The sequence below is a fragment of the Pseudochaenichthys georgianus genome, unplaced genomic scaffold (genome assembly GCF_902827115.2).
Source record: "Pseudochaenichthys georgianus unplaced genomic scaffold, fPseGeo1.2 scaffold_1070_arrow_ctg1, whole genome shotgun sequence".
NCBI lineage: Eukaryota > Metazoa > Chordata > Actinopteri > Perciformes > Channichthyidae > Pseudochaenichthys > Pseudochaenichthys georgianus.
In genome coordinates, this window is record NW_027262034.1 from 30,001 (window position 1) to 48,303 (window position 18,303).

General features: G+C 41.4%; 1 protein-coding gene across 1 annotated transcript in view; it reads right to left on the bottom strand.

Annotated features, from left to right (window-relative positions):
• Nucleotides 1–18,273, bottom strand: part of LOC117440612 (atrial natriuretic peptide receptor 2-like) — a 28,406-nt gene extending 10,133 nt beyond the window's left edge. Inside the window, exons 1-15 of the mRNA XM_034076849.2 lie at nt 18,149–18,273; nt 15,200–15,332; nt 14,550–14,651; nt 13,562–13,664; nt 13,231–13,376; nt 13,077–13,149; nt 10,761–10,905; nt 10,098–10,184; nt 9,624–9,767; nt 8,976–9,097; nt 8,417–8,555; nt 7,480–7,528; nt 2,566–2,667; nt 816–935; nt 526–619 (exon numbers count right to left, since the gene is read on the bottom strand). Of these exons, the coding sequence (XP_033932740.2) occupies nt 526–619; nt 816–935; nt 2,566–2,667; nt 7,480–7,528; nt 8,417–8,555; nt 8,976–9,097; nt 9,624–9,767; nt 10,098–10,184; nt 10,761–10,905; nt 13,077–13,149; nt 13,231–13,376; nt 13,562–13,664; nt 14,550–14,651; nt 15,200–15,332; nt 18,149–18,273 (1,684 nt within the window). The remainder of the gene's footprint in view (nt 1–525; nt 620–815; nt 936–2,565; nt 2,668–7,479; nt 7,529–8,416; nt 8,556–8,975; nt 9,098–9,623; nt 9,768–10,097; nt 10,185–10,760; nt 10,906–13,076; nt 13,150–13,230; nt 13,377–13,561; nt 13,665–14,549; nt 14,652–15,199; nt 15,333–18,148) is intronic.
• Between the last annotated feature and the right edge of the window lie 30 nt (nt 18,274–18,303).

Below are 18,303 nucleotides of genomic sequence, written 5' to 3' on the forward strand. Positions count from 1 at the left end.
CCAACTGCTAACTGCTAACTGCTAACTACCAACTGCTAACTGCTAACTGCTAACTGCTAACTGCTAACTACCAACTGCTAACTGCTAACTGCTAATTGCTAACTGCTAACTGCTAACTGCTAACTGCTAACTGCTAACTTCCATCTAAAGTGAGGGTTAGTTAGCAGGAAATATACATGTGTTGAAACATACTAATAATTAAGGTGGAAGGGCTGCTGTGTATAAAGAACTGCATCGTCTGCTGAGAGACATGTGACGGGTTTTAGTCATTTATAAATTATTTTGCTTTTGTGTTGCAGCTCAAAAGAAACCAAATGTGTGCGCGTGTGTGTGTGTGTGTGTGTGTGTGTGTGTGTGTGTGTGTGCGCGCGTGTGTGTGTGTGTGTGTGTGTGTGTGTGTGTGTGTGCACGTGTGTGTGTGTGTGTGTGTGTGTGCACGTGTGTGTGTGTGTGTGTGTGTGTGTGTGTGTGTGTGTGTGTGTGTGTGTGTGTGTGTGTGTGTGTGCGCGCGTGTGTGTGTGTTACTGTAAAGCAGCCGGTCAGTTTTCTGTTTCTCGTGCGTCAGGTCCTGAGTCCTCTCGGCCACCAGCACCTCCAGGTGCTTGCTGTACTTCTCCATCTGGAAAGCAGCGTGAGCGTGAAACAAACATATACGAGTGATGTAGCGGTTCAGAAACAAGATATCAACTAAGGTAGAATAATTAGTATCAAGGCTTCAGCTAACAGTTTATTATCAAAACATGTGCAGACAGGTCTTCTGGACTAATGTCACAGTTTCTGTTTCTAAAACGTCTTGTTTATGTATGTGTGATCACCAGGTTCATCATCATGTCCACCGGGCTGACTTTGATCGGGTTGACCCGGTTGACAAACTTCTTGATCTGCTCGAAGGTCGGCCGGTGAAACGGATTCTGAGAACGACATCTCCGGATCAACTATGGAGACACGGGAGGGACAGAAAGGACGGCAGGACAGGTAAGAGACGCCGCGATGTGTTGGTGAGGAATGGGGTTCACCTGGATCTCTTTAAAGCCCCCGTCACACTGTCCCGAAGTGGACACCCGATGGACACGATAAAGGAAATGTTGAAATTCGGCTGTGATCGTACCAACATCGCGCCGTTCGTGAGGGCGTCTAAAGCCATCGTATGACCGCCGGTGGAGTTTCTCAGGCTCCGGCAGCAACTTCGTGAGCGGCAACTTCGTAAGGCACTCGTGAGGGCATCTTGTCGAATTGTGTCATCTTCGTGTTATCATCGGTGCCATCGGGCATTCGCTCTCACTCTGATCGGGGCGAATGCCCGATGGCACCGAGGATAACACGATGCCCTCGCGATGGCCTTACGGAGGGCAACATTGAGACACAAATTCAACACGAAAATGAACCTTCTCAAGGTCCTTCGGCTATTTTTTGGCATGCCAAAGATTTTGCCTCCGCTCACGAAGTTGCTGGCGGAGCCTGAGAAACTCCGCCAGCGGTCATACGATGTTCAGATGCCCTCACGAACGGCCCGATGTCGCTACGATCACAGCCGAATTTGAACGTTTCCTTTATCGTGTGTCCATCGGGTTGTTTTGTTGCACAACAAAATCATGTAAACATATTATGTAAATAACCCAATTTGTGTTCTGTGAAACTGAAAAGGATATAATATATTATTTTGAAGGCGAGTTGACAGGAAGTTGTTGTTGCTATGGAAACAACAAAATGACGGAGAAAACGTAATATCTTCTACATAGAACAAAGTCTGAAAATATCAGTGCAGTATCATAGTACTGTAACATCATTGTTTTTGGTACTTTCGTTGCAGTTGTCTTAAATGTAATGTACATGTTGCCTTCGTGTGGTTCGGGGCCATCTTCGTGCGAAATTCACAATTCCATATTCGTGTGTCCATCAGGTGGACACTTCGGGACAGTGTGACAGGGGCTTAATGGAGGTAAAGGTCATTTACCGTTTTCAACATGCTTTCCAAAAGTAAATGTATTTATTTTATTCCGTTTTCACAGATTGTGTAATTCATTCCTAATACAAGCGCGCAGTATCTGAGTGATACTTGTGTTTATGAAATATACAAAAACTATAACCATTGAAGTAAAGTATGTAAAGTCCAAAAAGACATCACATTGAAGTCCAGCTAAAACGTTAGTGGATTATTATCTATTTTGTAAAAATGTAATAAAGGACATTATTTACATTTGTTTTATCCCAAAAGCAACATTTAGTACGGTAAGAATAAAACATATTCAAGCAGTTTTAACCAAAAGGATAATTAGCAAGTCAACAACCAATGGTTTGTTAATCAGGGTATTCCTTTACCTCTCTATAACAAACATTAAGATCATTCAAAATGTAGCTCACAGAAATATAAAAGCTGCATCCTATTGAACGAGAACTCTCCTTTTACAGGTAAGTCCAACGTCGATACCATTAGAGGCTCGTGCTCAAGAGAAGTGGAACACAGCAGTTCAACAATAAGACGTTTAAATGATTTAATGCTTGTTTAGAAGTAGATTTAGACTTTTTTAATACTACGACTGATTTAGTTTTTGTAACGAACAGTACCTCCACGTAGTCTGCGGGACAGGGACAGGTGTTGTCCACCTGACTGGAGATCAGCTCAGGGAGAGGAGGACACCAGGAGCTCTCCAGGCTCGACTCCTCCACCTGCACAAATATACAGGAAGTACACACATCCTGTACTCACGTAGAAGTACACACATCCTGTACTCAAGTAGAAGTACACACATCCTGTACTCAAGTAGAAGTACACACATCCTGTACTCAAGTAGAAGTACACATCCTGTACTCAAGTAGAAGTACACACATCCTGTACTCAAGTAGAAGTACACACATCCTGTACTCGAGTAGAAGTACACACATCCTGTACTCAAGTAGAAGTACAGAAACTCGTGTTTAAAAATACTCTGATAAAAGTAGAAGTACTGACTTAACTTCTTTCCTCAAGTAAAAGTAAAGAGGCTTTGAAGTGTACTTCAGTGAAAAGTACCCATAGCTAGCAGCTGCTTTAAAGAGTACCTGACCTCCCTTTATATCAATAGAACAATAATGTCATTGTTAGCTAATGAATGTTTCCATGGTGACCAACGGCAACATGACAACGTTTCCATTGGTCCCTCTTCTTTAGAGAAGACCAGGAAGTGATGGATACACGGATCGTGATCCAACCAATAGGCACGCAATGACTCTCAAGAATAATGATCACGCACCAACACACATTCAGACTAAAGGAACCAGCTGTTTGGGAAATGAGAGAAGTAGAAAGTACAAGTATTTGAGTTCAACATGAGAGAAGTAGAAAGTACAGGTATTTGAGTTCAACATGAGAGAAGTAGAAAGTACAGGTATTTGTGTTCAACATGTAAGAAGTAGAAAGTACAGGTATTTGAGTTCAACATGAGAGAAGAAGAAAGTACAGGTATTTGAGTTCAACATGTGAGAAGTAGAAAGTACAGGTATTTGAGTTCAACATGTAAGAAGTAGAAAGTACAGGTATTTGAGTTCAACATGTGAGAAGTAGAAAGTACAGGTATTTGAGTTCAACATGTAAGAAGTAGAAAGTACAGGTATTTGAGTTCAACATGTAAGAAGTAGAAAGTACAGGTATTTGTGTTCAACATGTAAGAAGTAGAAAGTACAGGTATTTGTGTTCAACATGTAAGAAGTAGAAAGTACAGGTATTTGTGTTCAACATGTAAGAAGTAGAAAGTACAGGTATTTGTGTTCAACGTGTAAGAAGTAGAAAGTACAGGTATTTGAGTTCAACATGTAAGAAGTAGAAAGTACAGGTATTTGGGTTCAACATGTAAGAAGTAGAAAGTACAGGTATTTGAGTTCAACATGAGAGAAGTAGAAAGTACAGGTATTTGAGTTCAACATGTAAGAAGTAGAAAGTACAGGTATTTGAGTTCAACATGTAAGAAGTAGAAAGTACAGGTATTTGGGTTCAACATGTGAGAAGTAGAAAGTACAGGTATTTGAGTTCAACATGTAAGAAGTAGAAAGTACAGGTATTTGAGTTCAACATGTGAGAAGTAGAAAGTACAGGTATTTGTGTTCAACATGTGAGAAGTAGAAAGTACAGGTATTTGGGTTCAACATGTGAGAAGTAGAAAGTACAGGTATTTGAGTTCAACATGTGAGAAGTAGAAAGTACAGGTATTTGAGTTCAACATGTGAGAAGTAGAAAGTACAGGTATTTGTGTTCAACATGTGAGAAGTAGAAAGTACAGGTATTTGAGTTCAACATGTGAGAAGTAGAAAGTACAGGTAGTTGGGTTCAACATGTGAGAAGTAGAAAGTACAGGTATTTGAGTTCAACATGTGAGAAGTAGAAAGTACAGGTATTTGTGTTCAACATGTGAGAAGTAGAAAGTACAGGTATTTGAGTTCAACATGTGAGAAGTAGAAAGTACAGGTAGTTGGGTTCAACATGTAAGAAGTAGAAAGTACAGGTATTTGAGTTCAACATGTAAGAAGTAGAAAGTACAGGTATTTGTGTTCAACATGTACGAAGTAGAAAGTGCAGGTATTTGAGTTCAACATGTTAGAAGTAGAAAGTACAGGTATTTGAGTTCAACATGTAAGAAGTAGAAAGTACAGGTATTTGAGTTCAACATGTAAGAAGTAGAAAGTACAGGTATTTGAGTTCAACATGTAAGAAGTAGAAAGTACAGGTATTTGAGTTCAACATGTAAGAAGTAGAAAGTACAGGTATTTGAGTTCAACATGTGAGAAGTAGAAAGTACAGGTATTTGAGTTCAACATGTGAGAAGTAGAAAGTGCAGGTATTTGAGTTCAACATGTTAGAAGTAGAAAGTACAGGTATTTGAGTTCAACATGTGAGAAGTAGAGAGTACATGTATTTGAGTTCAACATGTAAGAAGTAGAAAGTACAGGTATTTGAGTTCAACATGTAAGAAGTAGAGAGTACATGTATTTGAGTTCAACATGTGAGAAGTAGAAAGTACAGGTATTTGAGTTCAACATGTAAGAAGTCGAGAGTACATGTATTTGTGTTCAACATGTAAGAAGTAGAAAGTACAGGTATTTGAGTTCAACATGTAAGAAGTAGAAAGTACAGGTATTTGAGTTCAACATGTAAGAAGTAGAGAGTACATGTATTTGAGTTCAACATGTGAGAAGTAGAAAGTACAGGTATTTGAGTTCAACATGTAAGAAGTAGAAAGTATAGGTATTTGTGTTCAACATGTAAGACGTAGAAAGTACAGGTATTTGAGTTCAACATGTAAGAAGTAGAAAGTACAGGTATTTGAGTTCAACATGTGAGAAGTAGAAAGTACAGGTATTTGTGTTCAACATGTAAGAAGTAGAAAGTACAGGTATTTGAGTTCAACATGTAAGAAGTAGAAAGTACAGGTATTTGAGTTCAACATGTAAGAAGTAGAAAGTACAGGTATTTGAGTTCAACATGTAAGAAGTAGAAAGTACAGGTATTTGAGTTCAACATGAGAGAAGTAGAAAGTACATGTATTTGAGTTCAACATGTAAGAAGTAGAAAGTACAGGTATTTGAGTTCAACATGTAAGAAGTAGAAAGTATAGGTATTTGTGTTCAACATGTAAGACGTAGAAAGTACAGGTATTTGAGTTCAACATGTGAGAAGTAGAAAGTACAGGTATTTGGGTTCAACATGTAAGAAGTAGAAAGTACAGGTATTTGGGTTCAACATGTAAGAAGTAGAAAGTACAGGTATTTGAGTTCAACATGTAAGAAGTAGAAAGTACAGGTATTTGGGTTCAACATGTAAGAAGTAGAAAGTACAGGTATTTGAGTTCAACATGTGAGAAGTAGAAAGTACAGGTATTTGGGTTCAACATGAGAGAAGTAGAAAGTACAGGTATTTGTGTTCAACATGTGAGAAGTAGAAAGTACAGGTATTTGGGTTCAACATGAGAGAAGTAGAAAGTACAGGTATTTGTGTTCAACATGTAAGAAGTAGAAAGTACAGGTATTTGAGTTCAACATGTGAGAAGTAGAAAGTACAGGTATTTGAGTTCAACATGTGAGAAGTAGAAAGTACAGGTATTTGTGTTCAACATGTAAGAAGTAGAAAGTACAGGTATTTGAGTTCAACATGTGAGAAGTAGAAAGTACAGGTATTTGAGTTCAACATGTGAGAAGTAGAAAGTACAGGTATTTGAGTTCAACATGTGAGAAGTAGAAAGTACAGGTATTTGAGTTCAACATGTAAGAAGTAGAGAGTACAGGTATTTGTGTTCAACATGTAAGAAGTAGAAAGTACAGGTATTTGTGTTCAACATGTAAGAAGTAGAAAGTACAGGTATTTGAGTTCAACATGTAAGAAGTAGAAAGTACAGGTATTTGAGTTCAACATGTGAGAAGTAGAAAGTACAGGTATTTGAGTTCAACATGTGAGAAGTAGAAAGTACAGGTATTTGAGTTCAACATGTGAGAAGTAGAAAGTACAGGTATTTGAGTTCAACATGTGAGAAGTAGAAAGTACAGGTATTTGAGTTCAACATGTATGAAGTAGAAAGTACAGGTATTTGAGTTCAACATGTAAGAAGTAGAAAGTACAGGTATTTGAGTTCAACATGTAAGAAGTAGAAAGTACAGGTATTTGAGTTCAACATGAGAGAAGTAGAAAGTACAGGTATTTGAGTTCAACATGTAAGAAGTAGAAAGTACAGGTATTTGAGTTCAACATGTAAGAAGTAGAAAGTACAGGTATTTGAGTTCAACATGTAAGAAGTAGAAAGTACAGGTATTTGAGTTCAACATGTAAGAAGTAGAAAGTACAGGTATTTGTGTTCAACATGTAAGAAGTAGAAAGTACAGGTATTTGAGTTCAACATGTGAGAAGTAGAAAGTACAGGTATTTGAGTTCAACATGTAAGAAGTAGAAAGTACAGGTATTTGAGTTCAACATGAGAGAAGTAGAAAGTACAGGTATTTGAGTTCAACATGAGAGAAGTAGAAAGTACAGGTATTTGAGTTCAACATGTAAGAAGTAGAAAGTACAGGTATTTGTGTTCAACATGTAAGAAGTAGAAAGTACAGGTATTTGAGTTCAACATGAGAGAAGTAGAAAGTACAGGTATTTGAGTTCAACATGTGAGAAGTAGAAAGTACAGGTATTTGAGTTCAACATGTGAGAAGTAGAAAGTAAAAAGTCATCAGAAAAATAAGTAGAGTAAAGTACTGATACCAGATTAAGTACAGTAACAAAGTATTTGTACTCCACTACTTTCCACCTCTGTGTATTTGTACAGATGTGTTGTTAGAGCCAGTATTTTGCTTTTATAAGAAAGGCCACCTAATCGTGACCTCTGTAGTCAACCAGAGTATAAAAGACTACAATTTCCAGGGCGCCTCCTCTAAAGAGACGGCATCTAGTGTCTTGATAGAAAACAAGGAAGGAAGCCACGACATGCATTTATAAAACACTACAGATATTGTGAAACGTGGACTTACTGGAACGGGGTCGCTGCGAGTGGCGATCTCCAGCAGAATGATGGAGTAACTGTGAAGACATGCAGAGGGTATTAACTGTGTGTGTGTGTGTGTGTGTGTGTGTGTGTGTGTGTGTGTCCTTGTGGGGACCCCGATAAAACGTCCCCACAAGGTGAACCATCACATTTTCTGTTCAGATAAAGGTTGGAGTTTAGTTGGATTGTGGTCTCCCTAATATTTCATTGTTAATATTATTATATGTTTTACTTTAAATACAGTCTTTCAGCGGTTTGCGCCCCCTACAGGATCCTCAGAGTTACTGAAAATATGTATTGAATCATTTTTTTAAATTCGTAATGATGGCCTTGTTTATAAATTGTAAAAACCGTGTGGATATCATTTATTGTTTTGCTTCCTAAACAAGCCTGGAATATTCTCCCAGTTACATTTAAGGAACATTGTCGTTACGAAATGCATTAGCATTAGCATTAGCATTAGCTCAAGTTTTTTTCAACACTGCAATTTTTCAAACCTTTTTATCTCAAATGAAAAGTCCCTGAAATCGGCATTCTGACACTTTTAGTATACATTATTATGTAAAAGAGTGTGTTCCTATGTCTTGCTTCAATTGTCAGATGTTTGCATTCTTACGATTTCAAAATGAAAAATAATTTGAATCCATATCAGAATCAGGTTTATCACCAGGTAGGTTGACACGAGGAATTTGACTTGGTGTTATGCTGCATACATGAAAGTAAAACAAAAATTAAAAACACTGATAGAGAACTATTATAAGAAAACTATAATAACATTAAAACATTTTATTTTAAAAATATAGCAGTGTTTACATTGAAATAGAATGGAATAAAATATGTGCAGTAATAAGAAAAGAAAGATATTGTGTACATTGTGTGCATCCACGTGTGTTTTAAAATAAAGTTGATGTATTTGGGTGCACCTGAACACGTCTGCAGCGAGCGTGGGCTCCATGCTGGAGTTATGAAACTCGGGCGGCATGTAGACCTCCTGAAGTCTCTGCTGATAGGACGAAAGAGGCTCCGCCCCCTCGTGCCTGCGATACATTCTCAACCCGAAATCTGATAGATAAGATAAGATGGACCTTTATTATCCCCGTGGGGAAATCAGGCGTTTACAGCAGCAACAGGGTCAGAGTTCAAAACAGGATTCACACGAGGGTAAAAATAGAAAACAAATTAAAATAATAATACAGCAAAAATAAAGTCATAAAGTAACTATTGAAATGTGTTAAAAAGCCTAACAATAATATATACAAGTTGAAAAACAGTGTCCCAACGCTAACAATTAAACCAAGTGCAATAAAAGGAGTTGTGAAAAAATAAATGGAGAAAACCCAAGAAAAGTAGAAACAAAGGAGAGCTGCTAAAAACAGGCGGCGCCACACAGGACGGACCGCGCACATTTCAGCTACATTTTCATCCTTTTTTAACTTTCCAAATAACCAAACATTCCCGGATAGTTTTATATTTGATGTTCACCTGTGATTTTGCAGACCCAGCGGTCGTCGATCACGCAGTTTACAGACTTCAGTCGGCCGTGACAGATCTTGTGTTGGTGGAGGTACGCCACGCCGCGCGCTATGTCTGTAGCGAAGGAAAACCTGCAGAGGAGAAACACGGAGGGTTAAATATACATTTAAACCTAAACACATGCATATAGAGACAGCAAGAAGGAATTAAGTACTTGTGCGTTGTAAGGTATTATTATTACTTTAAGATATTTAGGATATCAGTAGTCAAACCTAGTTTCATTTTAGGTTTAAGAATTAAAACTAAAACATAGAAAACCTTAAATAAAGTCTAGGAGGACGCCTCAACCTAAAATGTAAGTAAATTATTAAAGAAGTAAAAATGTATAAAAATAATATGACTTCAAACTTTTGGAATAGTGCACCGCATAAAGAACAAGGCTCCTGATTATTATTTACTCTCCTGATTATTCCAAACCCTCATTACCATGACACAAGAGAGCCCTCTGTGTGAAGTAATTTATGTAACCCTAATTAAGTCAGCATGCTGTTGCATTTCAATTAAAGTGTGTGTGTGTGTGTGTGTGTGTGTGTGCGTGCGTGCGTGTGTGCGTGCGTGTGTGTGTGTGTGTGTGTGTGTGTGTGTGTGTGTGTGTACCTGAAGCCCCAGTTGAGTGGGATCTCCTCGTTAAGCAGAACGTCGTTAAGGCTTCCTTTGGGGCAGTACTCCGTCACTATGGCAACATCCGGAGGCTCAACGCAACCTCCGATAAACTTGCACAGGTTCGGGTGGTCGAACTCCCTGAAGACGGAGGAAATGTTAAAATACTAAATATAGAAATTGAATATGAAGGTGAAGCGTTATGTATTCGCATGTATAGCAGTTTGTACCTGATACAAGTTCACATGAGGTTCAGATTAAGGTGTGTGTGTGTGTGTGTGTGCGTGCGTGCGTGCGTGCGTGCGTGTGTGTGTGTGTGTGTGTGTGTGTGTGTGTGTGTGTGCGTGCGTGCGTGCGTGTGTGTGTGTGTGTGTGTGTGTGTGTGTGCGTGCGTGCGTGTGTGTGTGTGTGTGTGTGTGTGTGTGTGTGTGTGTGTGTGTGTGTGTGTGTGTGTGTGTGTGTGTGTGGTACCTGACTTGTTTGACTTCCTGTCTGATGGTCTTGGACAGGGAGAAGGTTTTGGTCTGAATCCTCTTGATGGCCACCGTCCTGCCATCACTGGAAAGTACAAATAATATTTTGAATACAGGAAGTTTTCTCTTCGACTTTCACTTTTGACAACCTAGCTTTCTTTAGTCTGAAGCGAAACAAAGAAAGGCGTCTTCAGTGTTGCGTAGATGCTGTTAGAGCCAGCATTTTGTTTTTATAAGAAAGGCCACCTAGTCGTGACCTCTGTAGTCAACAGAGTATAAAAGACTACAATTCCCACTTCGCCTCCTCTAAAGAGACAGAGACGTCGAGCCTCAGTTTTCAACCGTTCAATGCCCTTTAAATGATCAAGTTATAGAAGCCTTGACAAAAGAAAGAAAGCAAGATCTAAGCTGCTTGTTATTTTACTTGAGTTTTGCCTCTTGGTTTTGAGTTTGCTAAAGGCCTCTTTTCTTTGTTGCATGTGTACACAGTTTGCTATTTTCTTTTGAGTATTGCAGTATCCAAACCATCGGAGGCCAAGCGACTCTTCGACCGTGAGTAAAACAAAGATAAAGCAAAGAAAACGAGTTAGAAATGTCTGTGTGACGCGTCTAGTGGCTTGAAGGAAGGACGCCACGACAGAGGACGTTGGATTTGACGTACTATATCCCGGTGCAGGTGAACGGGGTTTTCCGGCTCCCGGGTTGTCCGTTGTAGCAGCTGAGCGCCGTCACGCAGCTGGTGTTGCTGTCGCTGTTCCCCACCGGCGCACTCATCAGACTGCCCATCGTCATCCGGGCCTCCTGGTCTGTAACGGTTTAAAATAAGCTAAACAGCAATTCTAAATGCATGCTTTTTGATGACCATAAACTTTATAAAAGACAGCAAAGTTGTTTTATTCTGTATATAATGACCTTAAAGTGAAACCAATCCGTGCAGCAGGAAAACCAATGTGTGTTACCGCGCTTTATTGGAACACTCTGTCATTTTCAGACCTTTCTAAAGCAGCGTGGACGAGATCTGTTCGGTGCAGTTTCAGACCTCTTGTGAACCAGTTCATAGACCAGTTCATAGACCAGTTTATAGACCAGTTCCTTACCATTTCATAGACCAGTTCCTCACCAGTTCATAGACCAGTTCATAGACCAGTTTATAGACCAGTTCCTTACCATTTCATAGACCAGTTCCTCACCAGTTCATAGACCAGTTCATAGACCAGTTTATAGACCAGTTCCTTACCATTTCATAGACCAGTTCCTCACCAGTTCATAGACCAGTTCATAGACCAGTTTATAGACCAGTTCATAGACCAGTTCTTCACCATTTCATAGACCATTTCTTCACCATTTCATAGACCAGTTCCTTACCATTTCATAGACCAGTTCCTCACCAGTTCATAGACCAGTTCATAGACCAGTTCATAGACCAGTTCATAGACCAGTTTATAGACCAGTTTATAGACCAGTTCTTCACCATTTCATAGACCATTTCATAGACCATTTCATAGACCAGTTCCTCACCAGTTTATAGACCAGTTCATAGACCAGTTTATAGACCAGTTCATAGACCAGTTTATAGACCAGTTCCTCACCAGTTCATAGACCAGTTCCTCACCAGTTCATAGACCAGTTCATAGACCAGTTCATAGACCAGTTTATAGACCAGTTCCTTACCATTTCATAGACCAGTTCCTCACCAGTTCATAGACCAGTTCATAGACCAGTTCATAGACCAGTTTATAGACCAGTTCCTTACCATTTCATAGACCAGTTCCTCACCAGTTCATAGACCAGTTCATAGACCAGTTTATAGACCAGTTCCTTACCATTTCATAGACCAGTTCCTCACCAGTTCATAGACCAGTTCATAGACCAGTTTATAGACCAGTTCATAGACCAGTTCTTCACCATTTCATAGACCATTTCTTCACCATTTCATAGACCAGTTCCTTACCATTTCATAGACCAGTTCCTCACCAGTTCATAGACCAGTTCATAGACCAGTTCATAGACCAGTTCATAGACCAGTTTATAGACCAGTTTATAGACCATTTCTTCACCATTTCATAGACCATTTCATAGACCATTTCATAGACCAGTTCCTCACCAGTTTATAGACCAGTTCATAGACCAGTTTATAGACCAGTTCATAGACCAGTTTATAGACCAGTTCCTCACCAGTTCATAGACCAGTTCCTCACCAGTTCATAGACCAGTTCATAGACCAGTTTATAGACCAGTTCATAGACCATTTCATAGACCAGTTCCTCACCAGTTTATAGACCAGTTCATAGACCAGTTTATAGACCAGTTCATAGACCAGTTTATAGACCAGTTCCTCACCAGTTCATAGACCAGTTCCTCACCAGTTTATAGACCAGTTCTTCACCAGTTTAGACCAGTTTATAGACCAGTTCCTCACCAGTTTTGACCAGTTTATAGACCAGTTCCTCATCAGTTTAGACCAGTTTATAGACCAGTTCCTCACCAGTTCATAGACCAGTTCCTCACCAGTTTAGACCAGTTTACAGACCAGTTCCTCACCAGTTCATAGACCAGTTCCTCACCAGTTTAGACCAGTTTACAGACCAGTTCCTCACCAGTTCATAGACCAGTTCCTCACCAGTTTAGACCAGTTTACAGACCAGTTCCTCACCAGTTCCTCACCAGTTTAGACCAGTTCCTCACCAGTTTACAGACCAGTTCCTCACCAGTGCCTCACAGTTCCTCACCAGTTTAGACCAGTTTATAGACCAGTTCCTCACCAGTTCATAGACCAGTTCCTCATCAGTTTAGACCTGTTAAGAGACCAGTTCCTCACCAGTTTAGACCAGTTCATAGACCAGTTCATAGACCAGTTTATAGACCAGTTCCTCACCAGTTTATAGACCGGTTCCTCACCAGTTTAGACCAGTTTACAGACCAGTTCCTCACCAGTGCACCCCAGTTTCAGAGCAGTCCCACCTGATGCTGCCAGTACCTTGCTTTATCTTGGAGAAGTCGATGATCCAGCTCTCGTCCCACAGCAGCTTCTGCTTCTGGAACCGCAGCCACTGCACACACAGGTTATTGATTAGCTTTCACATCCTGCTTTATCCCGTAGTGTTCCAGGGCTTCTGCGGTCGGGTCCTCACCACGGCGGTCAGCACGAAGCAGAGGCAGAGCAGGCTGAGCGGCAGGCCGATGGACAGTTTGGTGGTTGGAGTCATCGGGCATTCGCCACAATCCGCAGAACACGTAGAACAAAGCTCCGCCTCCTCACAGACCCCATCTCCACACACTTAGAAACCAGAAAGCAGGAGCTACTTGTTAAGGGTTTAAGCGTAGGGAGGATACTTAGGGTAATACCGCTAAGGGTAGCCAAACCCAGCCCCAACGGTACCTCCGAATACCCGCTGTACCCACAAACAAAGCCGTGTGATACTTGTCGTCTCCGTGGTCACTCAGTAAATATATATAACTGACCTACAGCCGGCTCCACGGTGCTCTTGGCCTCCAGAGCGACCTGCATGCGTCCGACTCGAATGTGAGCGATGAGCGAGGTCAAACCGGAGTGAACCAGAACCACCTGGGGGTCAGAGGTCAGAGGTCAGAACTGGAAGAGCTATCTGAGAGTTTTTGGAGGTGTTTGGAAGAATAGAACATTAGAGATGTGTTTCATCCTCATGTGGAGATTATTTTCTGTACTTTTAGAAACTACGACAGGTTTAAAGTAGTGTTTCGTCTGAGTCTAAAGAGATTAGCGCAGGATTACATTTAAGATATAGTGGATGTATAAAGTGGTGTATCATGTGGGGACAAATATTACTGTTAGGCTTTTTAGGAAAGCTTAGAGCAGGGGTGTCAAACTCAATTTCATCGCGGGCCACATCAGCATTATGGTTGCACTCAAAGGGCCGGTTGTAACTATATAAAATATACATATATATAAATATATAATATATATAAAATAATGTGTTATATTACATTATTGCCTCTGAATTGGATTATTATCGGATAGGATAATGACTTAGTAATTAAGTACGTTTGAAAGCAAATAATTGCAAGTCTCTTCAGTGCGCATGTCACAAAACGAGATGCATTGTGGGACATGTAGTTTATGGGCAACCTGATTCTGTAAAGTGGCATTTAATCGTATAATAAACGTATTACATTCTTTGCAAGCTCTTGCGGGGCCACATAAAATGAAGTCGCGGGCCGGATGTGGCCCCCGGGCCTTGAGTTTGACACCCCTGGCTTAGAGTATCATCCTCATATTTAAAAATCAACAAATGTCATGTTTTAATGTTTAGGTTGAACTGCAGAGAATAAGAAGTGAAAGATATTTGTTCAATTGGGATGTAATGAGTTAATGTTGGACTTTATACTCATGTGTACGTGCTGCCGCCTCCCATCTCTCGCTCCTATCACGCCTCTGTGTACAGAAGGAGGACCAGACCCTGAGAATACTCACCTTGGAGGTCCAGTTGCTCTGCGTCATCTTCCCCGCGGTGGAGATGGTGTGCGTGAAGATCTTCCCGTCGTCCGGGATCCAGGGCCCGCAGATGCTCTCCGTCTGAAACAAAAAGCTGAGTGTCGCTGGGTTCCTCCTCGGCCGAAGCTCAACCCTTCAGCAAAGGTTTCTAAAAACCAGGCTGCTGGTGGTTCTCTTCATCCCGCTGGTAAACAACTAAAATGGCGGCGATAAAAGAAGGCAGATATAAAATATGGCTTCTTTAAAATGAGGAGTCTATTGCCCTGTATTATATAACCAGCCTTTCATTTTATGTGTTATTTACATTCTTATTATTGATTTGATTTCGATACGTTTTGTTGAATTGTTGGGGATTTGAGACCTTCGACATGTTGCGAGTCCTTGTCAAAGAAACGTTTCGTCTAAACTGGAGCGGAACGTGAAACTAACTAATAAAGAACGTGTTTTAAAGACGTCAGATATAGGGTTGGGTATCGAGAACCGGTTCCGGTACTAGTCCGGTTGCATGTATCATTTTTTTACCCTGCCACTCAAAGAATCGGAATTGAGAACCGTTAAGAACCGGAATCGAAAAGTAGAATCGGAATCGTGGAAATTCAAACAATACCCAACCCTAGTCAGATATGTACCATGTGTCCCAGAGGACAGGAGTGGATGTTGGCGTGGTGGATGCAGCAGTTCTCTCCGTCAGCGTCTTTCCAGTTGGTCGGACAGTCGATGTTTTCACAGAACCTCCGAGCTGCGTCTGCGTCCACGATGGCACTGGAGATTACAGAAAGGTTCGAACCAGGATCAAATCCAGTTTAGACCGAGTGTTAGAGCCAGTGTCCGTACGAAGCCGTGTGAGGGACTTCATTCTCTGATCTCCAATTCGTACATTCACAAACAACTGTCAGGGTATAATAATTAGGTTTAGACAAAAAACGAAATCAAAGTTACTCATCTAAGAGAAAATGAAGCTTAAAAATTGGGATAAATAACTCCAGGATCCTCATCATTTTATAAAATAATTTTTCGTGCAAATATTTCACTTTTTAAATGTAGAGAATATTAAAATTCTTCGTTTTACATTTTTGACCTAACCAGGGTTCGAGTTATGATCTGAGTTTTGGGGGTCTTTAAAAGATAAATATATCAATAACAGCCGAGTAACAACGTAAATAACGGGTGATATGTATACGCCTTGGAGGTGAAGTGCGGGCATGTTGCCATTCGAGAGAGAATACGATGCGGAGTTCTTTTGGAAAACATGTCTCTCCAGTCTCAAAGAGTCGTGTAATAGCTGCGTTCGTCCACACGGCAAAACGTAGCTTATCACAAATAACGCTCTCAGGACGCGACGTGGATACAACATGTGTTCCTGTTCATTTCTAATGACCGGGGTCCGTGTCACGAGATCGCAAACTTTCCCAGTGAGAAGAAAAAACGCTAAACGTTAAAATGCTTTTTGATTACATTTCTAGCGAGAAGTTTATATTGTACTTTTAAATGTACGTCCAGTGGATGTGTAGGATCCATAGTTTGATTTGTTTACGAAATATTGTATCCATGTCGCGTCTTGAGAGGGTTATTTGTGAACATACGTTTTGCCCTGTGGACAAACGCAGCTATTGCACGTGTTTTGTGAGAGACTGAGTTTTACCACCATTTAGAACCCTCTAACCCAGGGATGGGCAAATGGCGGCCCCCCTCCTCTTTTTGCGGCCCTCAGATTAATTTATAAACAACGTAATTAATAAAAAAAAAAAATTAAATAATTGTTTTAATATATTTTTAATTTGTTTTACTTGTAGTTCTGATACCGTCCACTAGACTCCTAGTTACGTCGCGAGCTGCGTACATGATTTCAAATACCGCAAAATAATCTGTGACGCAGTATTGTGTTTGTTTCCCGGGGCAACCCTCACAAGAAACCCCGGCTGTTGTTCTGCCTGCTGAGACGTCAAGTTGCCTCTTGTAATTATGCCGAAGCTTAAAAGTTGTTTTTATCTTCTGAATTTGGCAACAAGTTTAATATTCTTAAAACCAAGACTTTGTTTATTTGAAATCAGATGAAAACAAACTGTCCTGCCGTGTTATCTATGATTACTACGCTTTTCATTCATAATGTCAGCGGGAGGGAGGGGGGGGGGGGCTCTGAGGAACAGCAGAGTGCGGGCTGACGGGTGTCTGAGGTTCAAGTTAGACGACTAACGTCTGGGTCAGTGTTCATGACTTCCTGTGTGTGTCATCTAATGGTTCATCTCAATACACACACATTTTCCGTGCTTTCCAATAGTTTAAAATAGTTTTATTCCACTGTTTAATAACCTGTTCAATTCAAACATGCCACTTGTAAAAATGAAATAACATTTCTGTGAACTGATATTTGTTCAGTGGCTTCAGAGGATGCTCCCTTTGATTGTGAAATGTCAGACTTAGGATATTTGTTAATAATTACATACAACACATGGAATGTGTGTGTGTTTGTGTGTGTGTGTTCCAAGTGAATATGCGCCCCCTGGTGGCCAGTACATCAATGACGTGCCCCCACCCCCACCATGTTGCCCATCCCTGCTCTAACCTGTGAGGAGATGAGGTTCTCTATAGAACACTCACCTGAGAGGAGATGAGGTTCTCTGGAGGACACTCACCTGAGAGGAGATGAGGTTCTCTGGAGGACACTCACCTGAGAGGAGATGAGGTTCTCTGGAGGACACTCACCTGAGAGGAGATGAGGTTCTCTGTAGAACACTCACCTGAGAGGAGATGAGGTTCTCTGGAGGACACTCACCTGAGAGGAGATGAGGTTCTCTGGAGAACACTCACCTGAGAGGAGATGAGGTTCTCTGGAGGACACTCACCTGAGAGGAGATGAGGTTCTCTGGAGGACACTCACCTGAGAGGAGATGAGGTTCTCTGGAGGACACTCACCTGAGAGGAGATGAGGTTCTCTGCAGAACACTCACCTGAGAGGAGATGAGGTTCTCTATAGAACACTCACCTGAGAGGAGATGAGGTTCTCTGGAGGACACTCACCTGAGAGGAGATGAGGTTCTCTGGAGAACACTCACCTGAGAGGAGGTGAGGTTCTCTGGAGAACACTCACCTGAGAGGAGATGAGGTTCTCTGGAGGACACTCACCTGAGAGGAGATGAGGTTCTCTGCAGAACACTCACCTGAGAGGAGATGAGGTTCTCTGGAGAACACTCACCTGAGAGGAGGTGAGGTTCTCTGGAGAACACTCACCTGAGAGGAGATGAGGTTCTCTGGAGGACACTCACCTGAGAGGAGGTGAGGTTCTCTGCAGAACACTCACCTGAGAGGAGGTGAGGTTCTCTGGAGGACACTCACCTGAGAGGAGATGAGGTTCTCTGGAGGACACTCACCTGAGAGGAGGTGAGGTTCTCTGGAGGACACTCACCTGAGAGGAGATGAGGTTCTCTGCAGAACACTCACCTGAGAGGAGATGAGGTTCTCTGGAGGACACTCACCTGAGAGGAGGTGAGGTTCTCTGGAGGACACTCACCTGAGAGGAGATGAGGTTCTCTGCAGAACACTCACCTGAGAGGAGGTGAGGTTCTCTGGAGGACACTCACCTGTGAGTGAAGATGTGGTTCTCGACGGCCCAGCGGTAGAACGCCTCTCCGGCGCTCACAGAGTACGAGACGCTGAACGGCTCTCCGCTCTTCACGGTGTCCGGAGGGCGGAGCAGCCACGCCATCTCCAGACCTTGGGGGGGGGGGGGGGGGGG